Raw genomic sequence first — 27,501 nt, forward strand, 5'->3', positions numbered from 1 at the left:
CATTTTTAATTGGTAATTTGCATTTTACTGTGACCCAAAAAAAATATTTTTTTTTTTTTAACAAACGATATTATCTATAATAAAAAAAATGATAAAGTGGGTTAAGCCTCATAATGAGCTAGTAATAGTGTGGTTCAAATTCGCCTTTGGCGAGAATCGAACCTAAAACCTCTCACTTACAAGTGAAGAAGAATATCACTAGATTGTAATACTAAATGGCTTTATTTTTCCTCTTTTAAAAGGAAGACAACTAGTGGCAAGCCACACTTATCCATCATTCCAGGCCCAGAGAGGCTATGGATAATTTCACCCTACCCATGATCACAATCACACAAACTCACCATTTTCAAACACCACGCGCCATATACTATGTGTTATAATATAGGTGTCATAATATAAATAGAGCAACACTAAAACTATATATTTTTCTCTATTTATATTATAACACGTTATGTATTAACTTGTGTTATGAGCATATGAAAATATATCTCCGTTGGCATGGCATAAACAAGTTGTGTGACAACCCGTCCCGTAATTTACGGAACGGAAGGGTATTTCTGTACTTTCACTTTGGTTAGGGTTTATTTGTTTAAAATATTGCTTTTTGGTGTTAAATGGTGTGCCCAAGGGGTCCCCTTTGCTTTGGTCCCCTAGTTCCCCTCTCTTCCTTGGCTGCCATGTGGCAAACCCTCGCTTACTTCTCCCTCCTTCCTCCCCTTGTCAACTTTCACTCTTTCACTCTCGGATCTCTCTTAACTCACTCTCCCTTTCCCCTTTCCAATCGACTTACACCCACACACTCAACGAAGCACCCCAGCGATGACAGCACCCCCCAACTCCGTCAACTGGACCCTCATTTCCTCTCATTCGTCTTTGTAAAGCTTGGCGAGACCAAGAACTCAGGCTCGACGAGCCCGTGACATTCATGCCCAAGTCCAAGTCCGTCCACCTCCAGCCGTTTCACGGCGAATCTTAGGTAACAAACACTCCCTCTCATCTCTACCTTTATTTTGGGTGTTAGATCGTAAGTTAGTTTGGCCGATCGTTGTTAATCGGAGCTCAGGAGGCTCTAGCCTTCGTTCCCGACGAGAAACGGGTCGTTCGACCAATACCTGGAGCCCAAGCCCTTTAGCCCAGAGCTTTGGCCCGGGCCTTCAAGCCCAACCTATGTTTAAACCCTTAACCTACCAAACCCTTACGAAACCAGACCCTTAGGGCCATACAGAATTGGGGCTTCGAGCAGTTGCATCCGAGCCCAAACCCAAACTAAGCCTTTGGGCTGTGTGAAACAGGCCTTCAGCCCAGTGAATCTTGTGGCCCAGTTCCTTGGAACCAAGGCCTTTAGGCCTTGGAACCCGGCCCGGTTGCGAAGCCCAAAACCCTTTGGACCCAAGCCCAAAGCTCAGACCCAACCCGGATCCAAACCCTAAGCTCAATCGCGCATCGCGTGTGCGGCGCATGGGTGCCTGTTGATGCCCACGCGTGGAGCATATGTGCCATCATCCACGGTGGTGCTAGTGAATTTTCCAACGACCCATGGCGGCGCATAGCGGAGGGTGCGACGGGTAAGGGTACCCGAGGCCCCCCCTTATGTTTTTCGACGTCCTGAATATGTTTATGACATCCGTTTTCCGAAATTCAATCGTTTGAGTGGAGTTTTACTAATTGGACCCTTTATGTGCTTAGGGACAATTATTTGTGGCACTTTCATCTTCGCTAGTTTGCATGGCTCTTCGGTGGCAAAGTATCTGTGAGTGGACTCCTTTCTAAAATGCATGTTTTAATAGTAGAAATGCATACATGAAAAGCATGATTTAATGGTTACGTTTTATGAGTAAATTAGTTTTACACTTTACGATTATCATGTTTTACTGAAAATATTTTGGATTACCATACTTTATTGAAATTATATTCTTTGTAGTATAGATGATGGATGACTATATACTATCTATGAACATGTTTTTACACTTCTTTGTAGTATATATGATAGATGACTATCTACTATGAAGATGTTTTGAGATATATACCTATGTTTGGAAAGACTATGTTCAATGATTTTGTGCATATCTAGTGGTCATTGTTCTGCCTACAGGCAAAGATATATGTAGATGGCTTTGGGCTGAGGGAGATATATGTAGATGGCTTCGGGGCGAGGGAGATATATGTACTAGCTTCGGGCCAAGATATATAGTGCCTACGGGCGATATGATACCACTTTTTAGCACACTTTATATGTTATATGTTTTGAAGGTTATATGGCAATGCTAGGGTTTTCGGAAAACCTATTACATATTATGCTATTAAGTTTTCATAAAACTTTGGGGGTTAGTATGTTGATAACTATTTTAGTATTATATATATACATCAACTTGGTCCACTCATGTTTGTTTTGCGCCCCCTCAGGATTTAGAATCGAGGCGTACAATCCCGGTGTCAGAGCACTTCCACATCGGCATCTACGAGTCCTCTTGGTGTAAGACCCATCCTCTTATTCATTCAATTTTATATTAATTTTTTTTAGTATTTTAGATTAGACAAGTTCCTAAGTTGCATATTCATTGTATTTTAATTCATAACTTTTATTTATATTCGTTGTTCTCATGCATCCTAATATGGCTTCGTCACCTTCAGGTGTCGGCCAGAACGTGCCTACCCTGATGTTCGAGGAATTTCAGGATCGGGCGTGTCAAGTTGTGTTAAATGATGGCATGACAGGTGAGTCAAAACTATGTCACATCGTTAGTTAACAAAGTACTTGAGAGAAAAACTAACATAAATCTAAAAATGGCATAAAATTTAAAATTAAAGTATGAAGGCGACGTTGAGAAGGAAAAAAATAAGGGTATTAAATTTAGAATTTTGAGAAACTTGAAGGTAGTTGAGTGAAATTTATCCTTAATTTATAAAGCATTTTTAGGTTTAGGCTTTTTTTTTCTTTTTTTTTCTTTTTTTTTTTTCTTCAAGCTTAGAAAATTTGTTAGAATGATCTTAATTTCTTTTTTATTGTTAAATGATGTAATCAAATTGCAAGTGATGGATTCTCATAGTGGCTGATGATTAGAATTTTTTTTTTTTAACCTACTACATTCCGAGTTCAAATCCTCCCCTTCGTCTTAGTGCACTTATAAGAATGATAGTACTATTCATAAACTCATTTTTACTTTCTACACACCATTAATTTTTTGTCATTGATCTTCTTCAATTCATTTGATCTGACGGTCGAAAATTCAGAGGGATGTGTACTAAATAAAAATAAGTGTATAGATAACACTATCCTATAAGAATATCGCTTATATTTTAAAACAAAATTAATCAAATTTGATTGAAATTCTTTGTTAGTTGAAATGTAATAGATAAGCATCGTGAGAGATTTTGTTGAGATTCTATGCATTGTGAGAGATTGCAGCTCAAGACTTCGACTTCCAGCGTTGCTTCCTGTAGCCCCTTCTTTGGGAGTTTACCACATGCCCAATCGATTCCATGTAAATTGCTTCGGCGATCATACTTGTAAACTCTGAGTAGACAAATGAATCGATCGAAGACTGCCATTCCATTTCCACCCTCAACTAAGAACTGGATTCGGGTTTAGATGGACGGTGAACTAGCTTTTATCCTTGTGTGAAGCTGTAACTGAACCCGAAAAGAGATTCACTGCAGGCCTTCCCCTTCACCAGTAATCTCCACAGGAACAACATCCATCCTTGAAATGATGAAAACGCTTTGCATCCCTAACAACTATCTCCCTGTTGACAAGCTTCGATATTAGCTTGGTTGCTGAATGACAATTCACACATGCTCGAAGATTTTTGGTTATCCGAAGTGTAGTTCCTGGAGCAGTGCTGATGAGGCCATAAGCAATTGCCAGCCTCTCGCTGTGATTACAAAGTGTCTCTTCTGTCTCTTCATGATTCAAATCATGCAGAACAGAATCTGTATGCGGGATGAATCCTGCCTCCTTCAACCTCCTCTCCAGACTTTCGAGCTCTTCATAAATTTCCTTAGACCTTGGATGAGACTTGTCTCCCACATGAAATGCCTGAAGCTTCCCATTGACCTCAATCAAACTATGTCCAAGGTCCTTGATCAGTCCTTTTTCCCTCATCAATACTCGTACCTTTGCAACATGATCCCATAAACGGGCTGAAGCATAAAGATTTGAGAGTTGAACATAATGCCCTGTATTATATGGATCTATAGAGAAAAGCTGTTCTGCAGCGTATTCTCCCAAAGTTACATGACGATAAATCTTGCATGAACTCAGAAGTGCTCCCCATACACTTATACCAGGTTCAATTGGCATCTTTCTGATAAAATCGTAAGCTTGATCCAAGCGGCCTGCACGTCCAAGAAGATCAACCACACAAGAATAATGTTGGTTTCCAGGCTCAATCCCGCAGTTTACCATGCGGTGGAACAGCTCCCATCCTTCCTCAACAAGGCCTGAATGGTTGCATGCAGTGAGGAGCCCTAGGAAGGTGACATCATTGGGCGGCACTCCTGCCTGCTGCATAGAATGGAAAAGATCGATGGCTTCTTGTGCTCGACCATGTAATCCGTAGCCCACGATCATTGCACTCCACACTACAACATCTTTATTAGGCGTTCTATCAAAAACCATTCGAGCAAAATTGGTACTTCCACATTTTGCATACATATCAATTAGGGCTGTGTTAACAAAGACATTATTTCTATACTCACTTTTATTGATATAATCGTCCATCCATTTTGCTAGGTCAAGGGAACCCACCTGGGCGCATGCAGAAATAGCAGACCTCATTGTTATTGAATCTGTTCTACAATTTTTTGTGATCATCTCCCGGAATAGCTCTACAGCCTCGTTAGCATAACCATTCTTCGCATAACCAGATATCATAGCATTCCACAGTATTACGTTCGGCGTTTGCATCTGATCAAAAAACGATCTGGCAGCCATCACCTGCCCACTTTTTGCATACATTGCCGTGAGTGCAATGAGCAAGTCAGGTTCAAATTCAAGACCCATTTTAATCAAACAACCATGAACAGATGTCCCCTGTCCCAAGTCTTCTACATCAGTATAAGCTTTTAGAACACTAACAAGAACGATCCAATCAGGTTTCACATTCAATTTTCTCATCAGACCAAAAATTCTCAAAGCTTCCAAAGGCTGGCCATTCTGGGCATGCCCCGAAATCATCGAAGTCCAGGAAACAACCGTCCTCTCAGCTAAACCATCAAACACAGCCCTAGCACGATCTATTCGACCACATTTAGCATACAACGCCACGAGACCATTCTGCACAAACACATCTGATTCAAACCCATGTCTAAACACCTGTCCATGAACCCGTCGACCCATTTCGAGGTCCGGCATGCCACTGCAAGCTTTAAGCACATGAGGAAAAGTAAACCCATCTGGACTGACACCCATTACTTGCATCCTAGAATACATTTCTATAGCCTGAGAAAACACATTGTGCCTAGAATAACACCTAATGATCGCGTTCCACTGAAACACATCTGGGTCAGTAAATTCATCAAACACTTGGCGGGCGTACCAAATATACCCGAGATTCGAGCTTGCATTGACCAATTTGGTGATCAAAAAGCCACTGTCTATCAAACCTAATACAACTAACTGGGCATGGATTTGACCCAACTGGCTCTTTCGGGTCGAACTATCGATCAGAGACGCGAAGAAGGAGTCCGGGTCGTGGCCGTGACGGAGGTGTTGGTCGTCGTAGCAGTATGGGTCTAGACGGAGAGGAGACGAACAGTAGTGACGGAGGAAGGTGAATGAAAACGACGCCGGAGTTTCAAAATCATGAGACGTCGCCGTTTTGGGAGCCAACGTCAGGAATTTGGCGGGAAGTGGAAAGAGAGAGACTCTCCTCGCGAGAGCCATCTCAGGGACGACGCTGATGTTAAGCTTAAAGGCGCAAAACGACATGGCCGCGTTTTTCCACTGGTATTATGAATTTAGGACCACTGTATGTTGGATCCATTGCAATTCTGGTCACTATAGTTCTATTTTTTTCCAATTTGGCCACCGTATTTAGTCTTGTTTGTGAATCAAGTCCAATTGATAACTTCTGTCAACTTTACAAGTAAAAATTACTTACATGATACAGGTTCACTTCCATCTAGCGTTCTAGTCCAATTTTGCTATATGAAGAGAAATTTACACATGGCATGACGTCATTCGAGTGCAACTCCACCAGTGGCGAAGTCAGGAATTTAAGACAATGAGGTCAAAAAATGGCTTTCAAAAATCTATCATACTTTCATTTATAAATGTCCACGACGTATTCTCATATTTTGGAAACGTCATATTACAACATCATTATCAATAGAGTCAAATACATTTTTCTCAATGTACACAACCAAACTATCATTCAACCATTGATCACCCACCCTATAACGATGTGGATTCTTCACAATTTTCATCACCAAAAAAGCTCTTTCAACTGAAATATGCACAACACGTAAAATCATACTAATTTCACTAGTAAGTACACCAACTTGGGTCACTGGGCTCACATGTTCCATGTTGGGTGACCTAACTTGGATCAATATTTGTTGGCCATTGTGGCCCACGCAACCAAGATTGCAATAGCAACTTTATGTTGCTGGTGATGTTGCAGTGCTGCTGCTGCAGTGCTATTATAATGGTAAAAAAAAAAAATTATATATATATATAAAGGGAAAAGTTCACAAAGTTATTGGGGTCAAGGGAGCCCAATGCCCCCGCATTGGCTCCGCTAGTGGACGCCACGGTTATAGAAAACTTTGTTCTATGTATAACCACTTTAGTCTCTTCCCACCGCATCAACATCTCACGAACCCCAACTGCTCTTAGCCATAACCCACCTCTAGGTATAACACTCAATCCACTCTCGCCACAACCCTAGAACTCACGCCTTCTTCAATTTTACCCTCTATTAGAGCGATGAGTACAAATAGATGATAAAAATAACATTTTTGTTTTTTAAAATGTAAATTAACTTATATGATTAAATAGCTATCGAACTTCAATAGCATTGCATGAATGCTCCACGTTTGTGAAAATAGTCAAAATTTAGCAATTCCACTTGAGAGAATTCCACTAGGTTCTAAAATACAATATGGATCGAAATAATGGAAGGCTGAATATGCGATAAAAAAATTCAATTTATACTATACATCAGTGTAAAGTAGAAAATACCTTGAGCATAATTCCAAAGGAATCAAAATACCGCAGCCACATTAACAAAAAATAAAATTGCAGTGACTAAATTAAAAATCAAGGCAAAAAGAACTGGCCAGAATTGCAATTTTATCAAAAACCGAGGTATTTTCTAAAAATTCAACTGTCGGAAATTACGACAAGTGTGGCGACTTCCAGCAACGAAGATCCGGTTTTCTACTCAGACCTCCATCGATACAAAGCTTTCTTCCGGTCTCCTCCGTTATGGAGAGGCACATCGAGATTTTCCTGAAGAGGCTCTCCTACGTCTCCATACTCATCGGCACCGTCGCCTTCGTTTTCCTCCTCCTCAAAACCCCCGACACCTGCGTCGCGCCGGACTCTCCGCCGAAGCCCCACCTCCGCTTCCCCAAATCCTCCTGCGACGCCTCGCCGCGCGTGGTCCTCACTCTCCACAAGAAGAACAAGCGCCTCTGGTCCACCAAGACCTGGCAGAACAAGGTCCACTCCTTCTCCAACTTCTTTCGCGCATTTTATCAAATGGGTCTCCTGCACAACGAGTCCAAGGTCCTCTGCGTCTCCGCCGGCGCCGGCCACGAGGTCATGGCACTGACCCAGTTGGGCGTCGCCGACGTCACCGGAATTGAGCTCCTCGAGTCGCCTCCGCTGGTGAGCCGGGCGGATCCCCATAACTTGCCTTACTTCGATAATGTGTTTAATTTGGGATTCAGTGCGCATTTCGCGGAGGCGTTGTTTCCGAACCGGTTCGCAGCGGAGATGGAGAGGACGGTGAAGGCCGGCGGGGTGTGTGTGGTGGTTGTGGACGAATGTGGGGATGAGGAGGTTAGGGAGATTGTGGATTTGTTCACGAATTCAAGGTTTGTTGGTGCTCTTAATGTTACATTGACTGGATTGAGAATGACAAGGATTATTATGAAAGTTAAGCATTCACCTTAATTTCCTTGTGGTAATTCTCTCTTTGCTTTACATGTTTATGTCATATGTTTCGAATTCGATTTCTTGTTTGTGTGTGAATTGGTATTTCTCTTTTAGGATTAGTGAGCTACTTATACTGTGAATTTGTGATTTGAAAGCGGATTAAGCAACCGCGTAAGAACTCGAACGGATCTAGGTTAAGTTTATAACCCTTGTGGAGAAGCATGGCATTGAGAGCGAATGGTTTCGCTGCGATGTACGCTTTGCTTTCCTCTCAAGTCTCGTCATTTCGGGCAAGTTTCTCTGCTTTAGTTGTGTTCGTTTGATCTCTTTCTTTGTCTGCTTGAGATCACAAATGCTAGGCACTCTTCGATTGTAAGGATCTTAATGATATATGCAATTTAGGATGTTCTTCTTGTTGGAAACAAGCATGTGTGCTGAATGTGAGTTGGCCTGAGAACATGTATGATAACATCTTCTTTGAGAATCTATGTCAACACCTGAATGTGAATTGACTCAAGAACATAGACGATAACATCTTCATTGGCGGGTTGGTGATAATTGATGCCCGAGGTTATCGTTCATATCGGCATCTGGTTTTCTTGAGTCCGACCTAGTTACAGATTCTTAGGTTCTGTCAGTCTTGAAGCACTGGCTTTGAGAATTTGGACACGAACATAGTTTCACAATTTGTCACAAATTAGAGTTGAAGTCGATGGTTCACAAAATGCTTCTTGAGTTGGTTTCTTTGATTCTTTCCCTGCCGATGATTTTCACCATAAGTTTTGAATGACAAGCCAAGGAATTTGGAAGCGAGCAAAACGCGAGTGGGTTGATTAATAAGTCCGGGAATGGATGTTAAAACAGAAACACACGAACTTCGTAACTTTTCCATGCGGATTCGTCGATTGTCAAGGACAATACCAGATTTTACATCCTAAACCTCGTGTTGATTCACCAAGAATGCCAAGAAGTTTACCACACGAACGTTGTTGATTCTATGAGCTATAACGAATCAACACAAGAATGCCAAGAAGTTTACCACACAAAAATTGTTGATTCTCTGAGCTATAACGGCCAATGATCGTCGGGATGTCTATACCTCATTAATTCCATGGAATATCGGAGTTAATAGAACAAGAACAAGAGTGAGAAAACTCTCTCAAACTGCACTCGGTTTTCAGTTCAGTTCATTATAATCTTCATCCTCATCTAGAATACAAAATACTTTTATTTAAAAATTTAATCTCCCTAACATTATTCAATTTGAAAAGCCAAATGCATGTTCTCGGAAATATTGTCCTACGTGCTTCACAACATGTGTATGCTTCTGCATCATTAACATTGTCACCAGTTCACATTGATGAATTAGTACTACTCGGCCTCACCACTTAAAAACATAAATTCGTTATTATTTGAAACCTAAACTTTGAAGTTATCATTTATATCACTTTAATGTGACACGTCTAGTTACTTTTATAGGTTTAATTGTATGTAAAGGGACTCTCAAAAGTGGGACTCTTCATGGACTTCTTGCCACCTTAATGTTGTGGCGTAATTATCGTACTAACGTTATAAAATAATGTGTTAAAAAAATAAAGTGGCTGAGAGTCCAAAAATAACCTCATTTTGAAAGTTTCCTTAGCATTTCTTTTCAAGTTTATTAAAAATTACAAAATACATATCATCGGTGAGTTAAAGTGCCATTGACGTTAAATCTTGGATATCATAGAATGTCTGAAATCTATTTGGTTATAGGTCTTTTCTGAGCTAACACTTTATGCAAGCTTGGTCTTACCTAAACCTCAATTTGGTAAAAGTTTCCCCTTTTAAATTAAATATTGGAGATGAATAATTGTAATTGTCAATAAATTAGTGACAAAGACAGACCTCCAAGCATTTTGAAGACACATGATTATTTCTTAACAACCACAAATACAGGATTAGTGGATATTAATGCCAATATTCAAAGGTTGTGTCCCTAGTTTCTTCACTAAATTAGCTGGACTTGGACTTGATTGCAAACCTGTATCTATTAGATTGTGGTCCAAATTCAATTCGTCACGCGTAAGGAGGCATGTAAATATCTCTCCAAAATCCGGTGAGGGGCCAAACCGTGCATTTTCCCATTAAAATCAACTTAGAAATCTAACACAAAACTCCAATCCAACTACTAAGTAACATGATTCGTCCAAAGTTTCAATCTCAAACTAATTAGAACAACTTTTTAACTCTTTAATAAGATATTTTCAGACGAATTTCAAACACTACAATCAGTTCTAACTCGCATTATCATACTCACATTACTATAACTCCTTAATAATATACTTTAAGAAGTATCATAAAATGTTGCTTAGCACAAGAACATCCGATTAAGCTACTATGACTACGTTAAGCAAACTAATAAAGTGAAAGAAATTAAAGCAGTGACTGAGAGAAAAAGTAGCAGGAAAGAGGAATATATGTAGTTCTACTTCCAAAACAAAGATTTTGGTCTTCTGCTTCACGTGTGAACACCTGGAGTATTTGTCTACTTCTTCTTTGACTTCCAACTTTTTTCAAAAGATTCAGTCTCCGTTAGGTTACCATCTCCAATCTCCATAGATTATTCTCATATATTTATTTATCTACCTGACTGGTTCCGCCTTCATTTCTGATACAACCTCCACAGGAAGAACAACTTCATGCACATAAAATATCATAAAAAATGTTTAACAAATTTAATATTTTCTCCCTTATTTTCTGGAACATAAACTAAATGCAGCACCGTCATCTTCACAAAACGCAGAGTTTTGAGTTTCGAACTTTGGCAAAGTGGAAAAACTTCCCGAAAATCTCGAACTGAACCGAAAAACTCCTAATCCTAAACCAAAAATTTCCCAAACCGAAATTCCCGAAATTTTCGAGATGCTATCCCAAACCGATCCCGAAATTTTGGTACGGGGTTCGGGATTGACTTTTTGATATTTCCGGAATCCCATACCGAACCGAATATATATATTATTAATTATTATATATATATAATTGATGCTAGTAGTTTCTAATTCATGCTCTGCAACCTGAAATGCCCTACACCTTGCATATTTTTCATGTTCTGTTTGATATTCATTTGGATCTTATTATCGCTACTGTCATGACTATGATGATTTCAGAAGGTTTGATTCTTTTATCTCTCAACAAATTGCCAACAAGGTTTAATTAATTTGAATTTTGACTCTGATAAAAACAGTCAGGCATGTTAGTGTTCGATTAAATGGTAGTGTGAATGAAATGGCATTCCAAGTTCTTGAATTATATATTTGAAGAATAATTCATAATTTCATATTTTAATTTGGGATTTCCGATTTGTCCCAAAATCTCAAAAATATTTTGGGATTCCCAAAATTTAGGATTTCCAAAAATTTGGTTTAAGATTGATCTTCAAATTTCTATCCTGAAAAATTTTGATTTTCGATTCAGGATACTAATTTTCGATTCGGTATCTCATACTGAACCACCCCAAGCATAACAAAGGCACCGACCCGACGACTCTTTAATTTTATATGCGAAATCATGTGGTTTGGCAAATATCCCACTGTCTTGGAGGACTCGAGTTTTTCGTGTCCGCGACGCAATGCAGACACTATAATTTTGCTCTTTGTTTTGGAACCCCATGAGCCATGACACAATCAGCTTTTGGCTCCTTTTTTCTGCGGACAGACCAAGTGAATTAAAAATTAAAATAATAGCTTTATATTTTGGGTGAAGATTTCCGAGCAGATTTCTGGGAATCTTTTTTTCTTTGCTTAGAGGGGAAGAAAACAAGTCCACCCTTCATACTTACACCGCACAAGTTCACTGCAACAGTGATATTATAAATACAAAGGCACGTGTAAGACATTTTTATATTAGAGATTAAAGATATTACGGTGGCAGTTAATTCATTTCATAAAAACTGGAGATACATTTCCCTCTCTATTTACGATTTCATATAAAAATTTAGCAATATTTTGATAAAATGGATTCTGTGACGAGAGAAATATAGAGAAACAAAAAATAGAGAAGGAAAATAAAAGAGAAAAGGGACAAGAAAACAATTAGAGAATTCAAATGCAGAAGCTAAAGAATACCGATATTTTCATAGAAATCACATTTGATAATATTCACATTCATAATTAAACCCACAAAATAAATTTAAACTAAACTAGATCACTAATTCTGATTATCATCATGTATTTGTGCGGATCAAAATCACCTCTTCACTGCTTTACACTAATCCTCATATAATCTCATCTAATCCATCAGGAAACCTTAATTAATCACACCCCTTTTTCTGGTGACCCTGATGTAGCAGAACACAGCTGCAAAAATGGTAGTGACAAGCCCGCCAATGATAATCCCTCCACCAGCCACCGACTTATCAGCTTTCTTTTCAGCAGGCCCCAAACGCCGAAAAGTAGGAGCTTCCGCCACCTCGCCTTCTTCCATGCTCTCAGTATCGGACGGCTCTGCCGCAATGGAAGTAGAGTGCTCTGTTTCTCTGCCCAAGTCATCAGATTTGTCGGCAGCCATTGCAGAAACCAGAAGGAACCCAGTAAGGAGGAGGCAAATCAGACCAAGTTTCGCCATTTGGGTTGAAATTTTGGGTATTGTTGGTTTTGGAATTTGATGATGTTGGGCGGTAAAAGATTGAATCTTTGGTTGGGGTTTGGGGAGTTTATATAGCGGAGAATGAATGTGTAGTCTTTGTTGTTAGGAAGTGGGTCCGATGTGTGATGTGCGAAGGTAACTATTTTGGGGTAGGGATCTGGGAAAGATTTGATACGCGGAAGAAATAAAATAGGAATAAAGTGGTTCTCTGTGTGCATGAAAAGTTTGGAAATGGATCTTTCCAAATCTCTTCCTCCTAATTTATAAAATCAGCACATTCGAACCATTAAAATTTAATTAAAATGTTACAAATAGTGGCTCATTTTAAAAGTTATAATAATTTTAGCTGTTTAATCAAATTTCAACTATCTGAATCTTCTGATTTTGTGAAATAAGAGGAATATGAATCTTGGGTAGGTGAAAGCTTTTTTTAGAGAGAGAGAGAGAGAGAGAGAGAGAGAGAGAGAGAGTAGTGAAGTGCAAAACGACATGCAACTACAGCTGGGTACACACTGTGAACTCGAGATTTGTAGTAGACTAGTAGTAGGAGTGCTTTGGTCTTTGGGAGGATAAAAGCTGGAAAGCAAAGAAATTAAAGAAAGTAAATTGCTGTGGCTGTGGATCGTGGGAAGGATTCGCTTTGGGAAAGAAAGAAAGTAAAATGTAGGAGGGTTGTTACATGTATCCAATCCGAATACACTATGTATCATAATTCATATAGTGTATGATTTCTCTTAAATTATAATATGTATGTATTCAATACGATATACAATTTACAATGATTCATGCAGTGTACAAATACATACATTCAAATTATAATGCGTATTCAATTACTTTTACAGTTTCCTTTAATTGGTTTTAGAAAACTGTACTCAGACTCATTCATGCAAATCTTACTAAACAGAAGTTTAGATAGACATTTAGGCTTGCAATTTTTGGTGTAGCCTCCTGAAAGTTATGACAGTAGCTTTCAATCGATAAAAAAAAAAAACTATAGTATTTTGCAACCGTTAATTCTTAGTTTTTGTGTTTTAGACTAAAAATCGATAAAACTTTGGAGTATCCTATAATCTAGAGTACTATAGAAAATCTCTTTATTGGATTGGTGCTCAGTTGCCTTAGGCTTTTTTTTTCACACTTTTGGCTTCATTTTCTCTTCTCTTTTTATTAATTCTTGTAAAAAAAGTAACCCTAGGTCTTATATTTGAGTTTGATTATTGTCTCCACCAACATCTCAACTATTTAAAAGGAAAGTATAATTTTACTTTTCTTACTTTTGTAATACCATAAGTATTAACCATAACCACAACTCATTAAGTCCAAAGCTCCAAAGTTTAATACTGGCCGAATCGAGAAATATTATTGGAAGGGTCAATGAGAATCGAGCGTGCAACGCACAAAATTTTTTGGTCAAAAGCATACAAATTGGCATTTCATTAAATTTTGGTAGGCCCAAGGTATTTTTCAAGTCATATTGCATGTTTGTCGATAGATGTTAACAACTTTCAAGCGAGCATATTGATTGATGATCGTAATTTTTGAGCGAACATGCCGATAAATGCTAACATATACGAAGCGAGTTTATCAAAAAATGTTCATAGTACCTCGTACAAAAGTATGAAGCTAACAGCTAACATGCTCTATGGCTATGCTTTGTGCCAGCTCTCCTGGAATGCTGAATTTGAATATAATTTGGAGTAGTTATATTATTTTCCCCTTTTAGTGTTGGATTAATTGCACACAGCTGGCCTCCCAGCTGGAAATATAGCAACCGCAAATTGGTCTCACATAACATTTTCCAGTTGGCCAGGGGTCTTTGGTCTCGAACACTTCACCAACTTACTTGGCAAACACTACGATATAGTATACACCACCGTCTTGTTTGGATATTAAGGACATGTTTTTTTTTAGTACATTGAATGGATATTAAGGACATGTTTTTTTTTAGTACATTGAATCGAATCGATATTTTTACATTAATGTGGTGAGAAGTCTAGCTAAGTTACATAATGGGCAGTCTAATTTGATATCGAATTCAACATCCATGAGATTCGAACCTAAGACCTCTCACTTCCAAATGAAAAGAAATACCACTAGATCATAATATTAAGTGTTATATATTAAGGGCATATTTACTTAACAAAAATGAATAAATAAAGAAAAAGGAGAACTTAAAATTAGGGTAAGGAAAATGAATCCGATCAAACAAAATTCTTGATTTTAAATATTTGATTGCGAATTTCAAGAGAAATATTACACCTTAATTTCATATATGTAACGCAGACGAGTAAGAGAAATTTAATGATACTCATACCCATGTCATATTAAACACAAGAAACTCAAGAATCAAAATGATTTCAATTCCTAATTCTTCTAAGAAAACTTACCTTAATTTCTTGATATGTACATTTTTTTTTGGCCATTCATCTAACTCTCTATTCATTCAATGCATGCCAACATACTACTATATAAAATTCTCAAAAATGCTATATGAAGTTATGAAGGCATACCCATTTTTTACCGCACATTCATCTATTCATTCAGTATATATTATACACTTAAATACAGTGGAATTCTAAAAAATATAACTATATTAAGTTATGAACGCAACGACTCTTTTCATTCGCATGCTTCATTTTCCTCAACATTCATGATTCATGTGAGTTTGGTTTAATTAGGTGAACTCACTGGCCAATGCTCCCTGTGATCAACCACTGTAATTAATTAAAGAACAAGGACAAATTAACATAAATTAGTGTTTCATAATTAAGCTTTAGATTTTAACTTTATGAAGGAATTGGTATTCACCAAGGGGATCCCATCATGGTAAATGATGCCAACTGTGAAGTGTGAACTTCGCACTCAAGACTGACCCCGAATCCTAAGAGTCTCAACTGCCTAAAGATACCTCACTGGCTTTGCCACATTTCTCGAATCCCATCATGACGATGTGGGTCAACCAGACTAGTCGACTGTGTCAAAGCCTCTCATATTAAACAGGCCGACTACTGGGACCATGCCACTTATCCGGCACACATATAAAAGAGCAAGAGCAATTGTAATTTGGATCATCTCTAGACTTTAGTATTCGGAGCTTCAGATTTAAGGAATCCGAGCTCTTGATTTGTTTGAAAGAGAAATTGGAGTCCTTAGTTTGTGTGAGGTGGGTCAATAGAATAAGTTAATGTGAATCGTCATATTCAATTTGAGCGGTCCGAATTGTTTGGTACTTGTCTTCCGGACGGTGAGATCCAGAGTGGATCTCTGTTCAGAACAATTGTATTTGGTCTTATTCAATTCCATGTTAGTTTTATACGTTTGAGTCATGATACCCTAAACAAATGAGTTGTCACCCGTACGTAACCTCTTCAACATATATCCACTAAAATTTTCAATGTGTGATCAAGATATATCTCGTTCAGGTACAGCTCTCTCACGACCACTCATTGCTTTTTGAAAACTTAAGAAGGATTACTTATTTGGATTTATTATCTTGAACTAGAGCGATACACGAGAACAATAATAGTGATATACGTATTATTTGATTGTAATGTCTATTGGGAGTTTGTGGTCCTATAGTGTTAGTGGCCATATATCGGACTAGTCAGTTGCAAGTCGTAGTTCCTTCTTCAGGCCAAGACTTAAGTGCTTAATTAGGTTGGTTGGGGATTTGTGGCCTTTGTTTTTCAGTTGAGGTATGCTATCGTGCCCTTAAATTCGAATCCCATGTTTGCCTGGCTTGATAGATGCAGCAGATTTGTCGGCATGTTTGTGTCCATAATATCAATAGAAAACCTTGTTTTTTTTTTTTCACAAAAAAAAGAAAAAAAGAAAAACCCTAAACCGTAAACCTTGTCTTTGGCTTAGTAGCATTGGCAACGACTATCTTATCCAAACTCTGAGAGCTTAAGATCTGTTCAAAAAGGGTTGGCGTTTGGGCAGCTTAATTATTCATCATTTCGGGCTATCCCAAACTTCAATTGCCATTTCAAGCTCAAGTAAGAACAACTTATATGACAAAAGAGTATACCGTCACCATAACGTCCTATGTCATGTAAGTCATTCCCTGAGTACAAGGTAGGTTTTGTTTTTAGATTGATCATGGAGTCCGACTTCAACTTCCGTTTCAACTTTCTAAAGTAGAATGGTTGTTCCTAAGCATGATCTTCCCAAACTCTATGAAACGAAATTGAAGTCCTTTCATGTTTTAAACTAAAGCTAAGAACTTTCAGAGACTGCAAAAGTAAAATATTGATAGAACGAAAACTCGGTTGGTAGAAAACGAAAGCCTGAATCATGAAGCAAAATCATATCACCGGGAAAAGTTATCCAGCATATCGCTACTTTCTCTACAATGTAGAGACGTTTAGAGAATCGAGCCTGTTTGGTATCCTATTTGAAATTTTTTATCATTTTTCAAAACATTTCTTGAAAATAATTTTCTTTAAAACTCAAAAACTTAATTGGTTTGCGATTTAAATTTTTAAATCTTACGATTTAAACTAAATAAAAAGATCTAAAAAGAGGGGGTCACAAGAGAGGAAGAAAGAAAGTAAGAGATGATTGAAGGAAAGAGAAAGAAGAGAGAGGATCGGACGACATAAAGAGGAAGAGGAGTGAGAGAAAGAACCGAGAGAATGAAGAGAGCGGATTGGAGGAGAGACAAAAAAGGTAAAAAAAAAAAGAAAAGGAGAGAGAGATAGATTTGGAGTGAGAATGGAGGAGGAAGGGAAAAGAAATGAGTGAGTTTAAGTTTAAAAACTCACTTTTTATGTTTTTAGAGAATAGACTGTATTATTGAGTTAGTCTTGAGTCCGGTTTTTTAAAATAGTTCTACCAAACAAGTTTTTAAGGCCCAAAACTTGAAAATTGTTTTTGAGTTTAAAAAGTTAGATTCAAGTAGAGTATCAAACGGCCCTAATCTCTCTAATTCATGTTGGAAAACCACAAAAGAATGGAGAAGGATTTACTCGAAGTGATCATCACAACCTCCCCCTACTGCGTCACCTTCCTCCATGTTGCAGAACTCCAGGAAATGGATCGGGCGGTGGTCCTGGTGATAGTACTCCCTCGGCATCCCAAGCTAGATGTCATACTTCATTCTCGCGGTATGCTTCACTCCCATGAAGTTGTAGTTCCAGGGATCATTATCAGGAATCATGAAGAAGCCAAGAAACTGGTCGCTGAGAATCATCTGAGCTTTCTCATAATGGATTGGAAGGTATCCATGCGGATTAACATTGCTTCCGCTGTCTCCTGTATTAACACGATGTCCCCACTCATAACCAGCTGGAGTAAGCTTATACGCAGCCAACGAGCATGAACCTGGAGTGAAGCTGCAGGTTAAAATGATGCACTTCTCCCCATTCCATTGCTCGGTGTTCTCCAGCATCTTAGCGTGAGATGCGACATCCTGGGGAGAGAGCTGAGGAAGCTCATTTGGCTGCATGTGCATCCATCCCCAATGGCTCCAAATCATTGAGGAAGTCATTCTCAGGACGAGCAGATGGGAGATGAACTTGCTGGTGAGTCCCCCATTGTGGTGGCATGACAATGCATCAAATTTCCTTAACCTGAGGGTTGTTGGGCGGGCTTATATCGTAAAGTAACCAGCAATTTGCGTCCTCAGATCGGCAATGGTGATAAACTTTTTCAAAATGTTCTTCGGAATAATATACGTGTATCCCGTTTCCTATCTATCTTCTGAATTCACAAATATATGATTGGCCCGAAAGTATAGATTTGCAGCAAAGATTGCTCTCCCACGCCAATCAGATTTGGACCAACGAACTTCTTGCTCATAACGACTCGTAGTGGTAACAATAAGTTGATCACCATGCGCATTTGTAGTCCTTGTCGTGACGGCAGTCAGCTGACTTGCTTCTTTAGCCTGCTTTTCAATCTCTGCAATCTGTTGCCTCTGTTGAGAAGGTGGGGTAATCTCCGCTCCAATTATGATATCACGAATCTCAGAGTGCGTAAGGGCCAATATATTCACATTATTCTTTTTTGCATAATCTGACAGTATGAGATCTTTCAGAGCAAACTCAACCGTCATCCACTGATCGTCAGAAAGAGAAGGCCAGACGTGGTGTGCCTCAGTAATTACCATTCTGTCGGGCTTCAATAACATATTTGCCTTTTCCTTGTTCACATGCAGTGCACGAAGAATCAGAATGAGTCTGCAGAATGCAGTGTATGATCGTATACTCTTCAACCAATCATCGTAAATGTTGAAAAGAAGCATCTGCAGCTCAGTCGCGTTTAATATAGGATCACCAAATTTCTCAACCTTCAAGCAAGCCTGGAAAGGAAGCTGCAGTACACTTCCTATTATGACTATGTTAGGGAAATCCAGCAAGTGAACCTCCAATGGGTCCAGCATTCCTTTACGAGTCACAATAATTTGCTTTGGCTGTTCTTCAATGGGTAGAGATCTCACAAGTGCAGCAACTTCTTCTGCGGTTTTCCACTTGGCCAACTGACCAAATCGTTTCTGCCCTGCCCACACACTTGTGTGAATGACCTTCAAGAATAGCTGCCCAGTCCTTCGATTGAGTATGAAAATAGCACCATTGATGGATTTTGTAACAAGATTCCCTTCATGTGTATTATGGACTGTAACACGATACACATTTGTGTCATCAACAAACCAAATAAGTTGATTGCCGAACAGCTCCCCATAGTTTTGGGAAGACAAATAAGGTTCGTTAGGCTCGGATGAATACAACTGCAACCCTTTCCTTATCCGCTCCCTCAAGACATACAGAGCTGGATTTGACTTCATGATCTTGTTCATTGCCCGTTGAAGTAGTGGCTTCGACCCAGGAAACCAGTTACCAAATGCAGAATATAAGTTATAAGCCAAATGAATCAATACCAATTACCACCCCTGTGGGAGAAGGATAGAGGGACATGTTGTCAGTTGTATAATCCATAAGCTTGGCTCTGGTGTATCGTTCAATATCATGAGAATCGTAGTCTCCCCAACGGAGTTGTACATCTATCCACTACTTATTGCTTGCTTTCTGATCAAACACATCCTTTGGCTCAGCCACAAGACTTGGTTTCGTCATTGGCCATTTATGGGCCGCAAAGAGAAGAATGGCAGCACAGGAGCTGTTCATTTTGTAACTCTTCCTTGGATGTATAGTTTCCTTCTGCACCGTTTCGATTTCCAAAGCATCCAAGTCCTGGTCTAGGACTTGACAGAGATCCATGACAACACTTCCATGAATCTTCCGCCACAAGTGTGCACGAAATATCTGAATCAATGATATCTTCAAGGTCGGTATCTTCCCATGCATAAGGATTCCTGTCAGATCCAACTTCACCTGGAAACGAGCGCTTGGTAGCAAAAGAGTGTTTTATAGGCAGCTTTCAAACGAGCGCTCGGTCATACATTCTTTACCATCATAAACCCTAAACCCTAAACCATTCACGCCCATGTACTTTGCACACCGCATGCATGGCCCTTGCCGCTTCATCATAAGCAAGAGCAGCTTCAATTAGGGGTGGGCAAACGGGTCCTGGACCCGGAGGTTGGGGCGGATCCTTGCGGTTCAGGGCGGGTACGGGACGGGTCCAAAAATTATAAATACAAAACAGGGTGGGCCGGGCTGGTTCCTGGTAAATAATGGGGCGGGGCGATTCTAAAAGTTAGAGAAAACGAGCCCCCTGCTGGACCGTTCATTCCTACTGACTATTGTTTATTACCCTTCTCAAACCTAATTTCACTCAAGCCTCACCCTCACCCTCTCTCTCGCTCCCGAGTCTTCTCCCTCATCTCTCGATCTCTCTCAATCTCCTCCAGATATCCTTCCTCTTGATCTCCTCTCTCTCGATCTCCTCCCTCTCGATCTCCTCCCTCTCTCTCTCTCTCTCTCTCTCTCTCTCTCTCCCCCCCCCCATCCTAAACCCAGCTCAACCCATTTCTTCCTCTCGTCTTCTCCAACCTTCACAAAGCATAACCAGGCATATATCCAGGAACTGGCTCAAGATCCATGACATTGAGATCCGCCTCCCGTGTCGTCCTCCATAGGTACAGTAAAATTACACACACACACACACGTATATGTGTATCTAAATATTTTAATTTAAAATGTTAGCTTTGAATTTATGAAATGATTGTTAGGTTTTATGCGACGGATGTGAGGGCGGAGAGCTTCGAGGTGCTCGACAAGTGCAAGAGGAAGGTTGTGGTGACGGCAAATCCGACGGTGATGGTGGAGCAGGTCTGGGTCTGGGCCGAGTTGGGCTTGGCTGAGACAATGAGAGAGTTGAAGATCGGGATGATGAGCAAGTCTGGGAGGTGATCAAAACCGGAAGAAATTAAAAAAAAAAAAGTAAAGAAGACCCGTGGCCCTGTCTTGAACCAGCCCGTTTCAAACAGGCCAGGTTAGGTCCGGTTCCAATGATCAGATTTGTACTACCCAGCTTGGCCTGGCCCGTTTCCTTTTTAAGCGGGTCCTGTCCGGTCCCTCTAAATTTGGGCCCAACCTGGCCCGTGCCCACCCCTGGCTTCAATGGCGGTTGGAAAAGTGTCAAGCTAGTGTAGGCCTAAGGGGCGGATGCCCCCACTCATTTTAAAAAAAATGTATGATTGCGTTCCAATTCTCAATAACCAGCCTTAATTAAACTACAGTTAAAAAATTTGGTAGGCAACTAAACTAGTCTACTGTTTTGGATCCCAAATGCCCTACATGATGACAATTTAATTAACAATTAATTTAATTGTGCCTTCCCATTTTTCTAACCCTAGGTCGTTAATCCACACAAAACTCATCCCACCACGTACGGCAAAACAATTCCAGTCCTCAACTTCTCCAGATTTTCCCTCCCCTTTCGTTCAACCAAAACACAATTGAATTTGGAGTGTTATAGACAGTTGGAGTTCAAGTAATAATTATCAAAATTCAACACAAGAATTTTACTCTGCAAGGTATTTTATACAAAGAGATATTTAATGGTATTGGTAATGATATTGTCATGCAACGCTTTCAAAATATAAAAACAATTTGAGGAATAATGTAATATGTTGAATGAAAAACTTTATGGATTAATATATTAGTGTTTTATTCAATAAATTCTTGAGATTTTTAATTGTGATTTTATTGTTTGAGGATGTCTCCGCTCATACAAATCTCTGGCTTCTTCCCTGCAGCCAGAGCCTACTTCCCCTGTTTGGTGTCCTGATCTCTGCAAGCCACTTGCTCCATATTCTCTGCCTAAGAGCATCTCCAGTGACACAGAGAAAGAATTCAGGGATGACGAGAAGAAGGCGAGGTGTCGACAGTGACAACTGAAACAGCGGAAAATTACAAGGGAAAAACCATAAGAGCCCGAACCGCCTCAATTCAATTTTGCCGCCAAATGGATTGTAAATTTTGGAACTTGGTGTTATCTTTCTTTTGAGGGATTTTTCTCATTATTTGAAATTTGAATATTGGACTCTAGTCCGGCCCAAATATTCTGAATATATGGGGATGAAGGAGAGCCCATAAACCTACCAAGACTTGGGTTGAAAAACCCAAGTTGTTCCGGAAATTTTTTTTTCTAGTACAAATAACTATCCAATTTTTATACGTGATTCTAAATTAATAAAAATCTTTTAAAACATTCCAAATAATTATTTAAAGCTAAAAAAAAGAAGACATTAGTTAGCTCATGAGTGTTAAGTGTTGGTGTCGCTGCTGTTAATTGATAATGTTGTTAATGTTTAAGTGATGATGAGGTCAAATACTGAAGTTGATATTCACTAACACCTCATTAGAGCTTTGTAGGTAACGTAGTGAAAACCCGCTTCAATACTTGTACATATATCATTTAACGCTACTGATTTTTCAGATGTCCAATCTATAAGATTTGAATCTAATGTCTCTCATTTACAAATTAAAAGAAATATCACTACACCGAAGTATTAAGTGATTCTAAATATTTTGATTTTGTCAATTAAGAAACTAAACTGTAAATATAAAAGCCACTAGGATAACCAGTACAGGGATAATTGAATTGCAATGCGTTCCTCGCAGTCAATGGAACTCAATGACTCATTATTAAAACCAAATACAATTTTTACATTTTAGGATAGTGGTTATTAACCTTTTTTACACTCTTTATTTTCTTTTACACTTGTCTTTTATTTATATCCTGTAATTCTTTCTCTCGATTTATTAAATTTAAAAATAAGAAAGAAAGAAGAAAGTGTAAAGTCACTTTCGTTGTGTAACTTTATACTTCAGCTTAAAATTTTCATCATGACTTTGACTCTCTGTATTTTCAAGACCTTCATTAGGTTTCAAGAATTTCAATTTTTTCAATATTTTGTATCATTTTTACCGATCATGGTTCTTTTAGTGGGAGGAGAATTCTCTACCCACCTAATCTCTCCAACCTTCTATTTTCTCCTATTTGAACGGTCATGGTTAAGCCACGTTAACATCTTATATTGATTTTTTTATAAAGATAATAAGATAAAAAATAATGTGTGAGAAGAAAAGATGGAAAGGGATGAGAATAGGAGGGTAGAGAATCCTCCTCCCTCTTAGTGCTGCATCTTTATTCCTTCTAGGGTGTGCATACGAACGTACAAATGACTCATCAAATAATGTATTTAGACCAATCTGGTCGTGAAGCAAATCTTTAAGTAGTGTTACACAATTCAATCAGCAAACATATCATTGTACGGCTTATTGAGTGACACATTTTAAAAATCAAGCGGTACATTTGGCATATAGATTGGTATAAATCACATGTAGCGTTACTAAGGGCTCGTTTAGAAGAACTTTTAAAATGATTGAAAGTGCTTTTAGAGAGTATTTTTGGATTCCAAAACCACTTGAAGTGCTTCATACAAGAAACACCAGTTATATATTTATTGCAGAAAGTCTCTTAAATGATTTTTCAGGATTTACTTACATTTTAACTAATTATTGGTTTCAAATACATTTTCACCAAAGTCCGTTCAGCTATTTTTAAAAAACTTTCAAACGAGTCTTAATTTTGTGTTTACAGCAGACTTTTTCTTATTTGCACTCTGTTGAAGCGTTGTAATTATAACTAGAATATATGTATTAAAGCATCTAATATGCTCCTTTACATATAATTTACAGTTCATTTTTCTGTTCAACAAGTGCATAAAATCGCTTTTGGCTTATTTTACATTTATCTTTGTCTCCCACTTTGATCACTTCACGTAGACTGAGCTTCAAATTCGATGCCATCATTGTCTTTCTGTGGATGTTTTTGATGCTTTCACTTGTATTTCTACTCAATGATCGATCAAACCTTTTTCCCAGCCTTTAAAAATCGGTGGGATGGGACCTTGCGTGTTTACCCGCACAATTAATTATTGCCTTTACTATTGATCATCCACCTCTTATACTCCTTAAATGAGTGGTAGCTCCATCTCTTTCATAGCACTGGGGCATTCTTTGTCACGAGCTTGTAATTCTTGGTGTATGACGTTCGTTCTTTGTAGAAAATAAATTTTGTTCGATAATGTGTTGAGAGCATTTTGATATATTATCTATGAACTTCATTGACGCCTTAAAGATAATTTGTCATTTTCGATCGTGTTCAGAGCTCTAATTTTAAATGATCTTGAGCATTACTTTATGTTGAAGAGGGACTTTAAGTGAGCCATTTGATTTATTATAGTAAAATGGCTTCATTTAGCTTTGAGCTTTTATTTTTGCAAAATAATGGCATTTTAGCAAAATGGTCTCTAAAGTTAGCATAATTTTTCATTTTGATATCTGAGATTTGAAATCGATAAAAGTTCCTGAGTTTGTCCACCGTCAATATTTTTGATCATTTTGTGCAAAATCTCGGTTAAATAAGGAATAAAATAACCAAAATACACTCAATTTAGTAAACTATGGTCCAAAATGACTTGACAAAAATTGAGAGTATTTTTGTTTTGGTCCTTATTTAACGAAGATTTTTCACAGAACGATCAAAATGATTGACGGTGGACAAACTCAGAGACTACTTCTATCGATTTTAATTCCGGTGCCCCAAAGTGAAGAGTTATGTCAATCTCCAGAATCATTTTGGCTAAAAACCCACAAGATAAAGAATCTCATTTCATTATATGAACTGGTTCATTGTTTATTGAATTGAATTTTTGGTGCCAAAGCTCGTGAAGAGCCGGTAAACCATCTAATTTATGAACACTAGTTTTCTTTTTCTGCACATTTATATTCATTTTTATCTTTTAATAAACCAAGACCAAGTGTGCATGAATACAAAAGATGCATAGTAACTTTCTCTTCCATTATTTAGATTAATTCAATGTGAGTGGGTAACCATCACCTCCTTCCACAACCATCCTCTTATCCTTTCTTATGCATGGGACCTCAGTCCTTTGGATTATGTCAAGGATTACCAAAAACCATTAGCACAGAAGCAGTATGGTTATCCCTAATTACACTACGTTTTGGACTGTAGCGAAACCTTGATGTTCCAAAAACATATGAAATTAACTAAACATTGTTGCTATTTAATTAACTCAATCATGCATCCTAGCCTTGGCCCAGCAGTATTAGCAAGAAGACGAAAGAACTGTTTATTTACAAGCGATAATCTACGTTAAATTAAAACGAGACCCCCGACGAAACTTCGAGAAAAGCTGAAGGAGAAGCTTTTAAGTTGTATTATTGTGATATTTCTTTGATTTCTTCCTCTTAAAGACTCAAAAACTGTTGTGTTGTCTTAAGACAATGTCGAGTAGCGTCATGTCAGGGTGATAAATCCAAGGTAACAACTACCAACAATGACTTTAGCTCCCACATTCCTCTTTTACAAGGAATGTGATGTGAAGTCCGTGACACAGAAATTTGAATCACACAAACACATATGGCCTATGACTTTTGGCTTCTTTTTAACTTCTCTTTAATCATAGACTCCAATTATTTATTACCAAATGGTCCAATTCTCCTTTATACTTGATGGAATATACAGATGAATTATAATTTGACATGTGCCTAACAATTTTATCGAACTTAATATTATTATTGTAAAAATGATGATTAAAAGATGGAGAATTAATTTTAGGATTTTTAAGTAAGAGTGAATGTTCTTAACAAACTGAATTATTCCATTACTTTTGTTTACACATTTAGTAAGTTATTTTTACTTAGTTCAACAACTCAAAATTCGAGTTTAAAGATTGAATCACTTCTCACTTACCCTAGAGATCTCATTGTCAAGGAGCAGGTAATCTAGACCACTCAAATTAAATCATGCAGTTCCTATTAACTCATTCCGCTAATTTACCTCATGCAACTCGGCTGCAGGTCTTGTGTCTCTAAATTTTGTGTCTCCTCAATGTCTCTTCTTTAATTGCATAACACGTATCTTTCAACTTAACAATGTTAACTTTATTATTTCTTTCATTAAAAGGAGAATTTCCAAAAATCCTCCAGGCACACCCACCGCAACCCCGCCGAGAAAACATCCCCTTCCTCCAATGTCACGGTCGGAAAAACATCCTATTCCTCCAATTTCATGACAGGGAAAACATCCTCCCCCTCCAGTCTCTCTGAGCACACGAATCGACTCGATTTCAACCATCATCCGCAGATCCGTCGGGGAAACATCCACTCGAATCCTCCGACTCTGAGCATCTGGCCTGATTAGAAACCAGACTATCCACCCCACAACAGCGGCTAGCTAGGCCACCACCAAGTCCCTCATTAGAATCCAACATCCTCCTCCTCCAGTCTCTCTCACTATCATTATCATGCAAAATCCCAGCCAAAACATCCTCCTCCTTTGATGGTTGAATCCATATGAAATCCTGGGGGTGAGAGAGAGAGAGAGAGAGAGAGAGAGAGAGAGACTTGGTCGGCGTCTATGAATATACGGAGTTGTCGTTGACGAGGAGGGCTGGTCGTGGGTTTGGGTGATTTGACGGCTATCGATAGAACTAAAGAATTTGGTGTTTACTCTACCTTGGTATTTTTGGGTTTTTGGTTTTAATTTCCAAATGCAAAATAATCAAAATAATGAAGTTAACGGTGTTAACATTTTAGTAAGTTGGAAGACACGTATCAAGTGATTAGAGAAGACACACTAAAAAGACACAAAATTTAGAGACACCGGACTTGTGACCATAGAACTCAAGAGTGTCAAGTGATTAGAGAAGACACACTAAAAAGACACAAAATTTAGAGATACCGGACCTGTGACCATACAACTCAAGAGTCCGGATCTCTTTTTCTCTCTTTTAAACAGTTCAAACTCCCGACTAGTTAAGACTTCAAACTGCAAGGTCCGAAAAAGATCCAAATTCATTTATCCCCACGCAAAAAGTCAAAATTCTGGGGTCCACTCTTTATTTCTTTCATTTTCCACCCCGACCTACCATTGAACACATGATTATTTTTCCCGTGACCTACATGTAACTATAGCCACAGTGAAAAGCATGCAACCTGGCACAATTGTACAAAATGTTTTGGTCGTAGTAGCGTGGCATGCAACCTAGCACAATTGCACAAAATGTATTGATGTTTTGGTCGTAGTAGCGTGGCATGCAACTTAGCACAATTGTACACAATGTTTTGGTCGTAGTAGTGTGGCATGCAATCTAGCACAACTGTACAAAATGCTTTGGTCGTAATAGCGTGGCATGCAAATTAGCACAATTGTCCAAAATGTTTTGGTCGTAGTAGCGTGGCATGCAACCTAGCACAACTGTACAAAACGTTACGATTGTACAAAATGCTTTGGTCGTAGTAGCGTGGCATGCAACTCAGCACAATTGTACA

At 38.6% G+C, this 27,501-nt stretch overlaps 3 protein-coding genes and 1 pseudogene across 3 annotated transcripts; 1 reads left to right on the top strand and 3 right to left on the bottom strand.

Annotated features, from left to right (window-relative positions):
• Window positions 1-3,290: 3,290 nt before the first annotated feature.
• On the bottom strand, window positions 3,291-5,985 carry MEF22 (mitochondrial editing factor 22). Its single transcript, XM_068480712.2, has one exon. It carries the CDS (start codon window positions 5,927-5,929, stop codon window positions 3,668-3,670), a length of 2,262 nt encoding a protein of 753 aa, XP_068336813.2. The 5' UTR covers window positions 5,930-5,985; the 3' UTR covers window positions 3,291-3,667.
• Window positions 5,986-7,323: 1,338 nt separating this feature from the next.
• On the top strand, window positions 7,324-8,529 carry LOC137740820 (uncharacterized). Its single transcript, XM_068480626.2, has 2 exons — window positions 7,324-8,132; window positions 8,260-8,529. Exon 1 carries the CDS (start codon window positions 7,430-7,432, stop codon window positions 8,120-8,122), a length of 693 nt encoding a protein of 230 aa, XP_068336727.2. The 5' UTR covers window positions 7,324-7,429; the 3' UTR covers window positions 8,123-8,132; window positions 8,260-8,529.
• Window positions 8,530-12,191: 3,662 nt separating this feature from the next.
• LOC137740411 (uncharacterized) lies at window positions 12,192-12,815 on the bottom strand. Its single transcript, XM_068480288.2, has one exon. It carries the CDS (start codon window positions 12,707-12,709, stop codon window positions 12,392-12,394), a length of 318 nt encoding a protein of 105 aa, XP_068336389.2. The 5' UTR covers window positions 12,710-12,815; the 3' UTR covers window positions 12,192-12,391.
• Window positions 12,816-17,696: 4,881 nt separating this feature from the next.
• Window positions 17,697-20,196, bottom strand: LOC148694111 (pre-mRNA-processing-splicing factor 8A-like; annotated as a pseudogene).
• Between the last annotated feature and the right edge of the window lie 7,305 nt (window positions 20,197-27,501).

This window comes from Pyrus communis, chromosome 9 (genome assembly GCF_041283825.1).
Source record: "Pyrus communis isolate YQ-2024b chromosome 9, ASM4128382v1, whole genome shotgun sequence".
NCBI lineage: Eukaryota > Viridiplantae > Streptophyta > Magnoliopsida > Rosales > Rosaceae > Pyrus > Pyrus communis.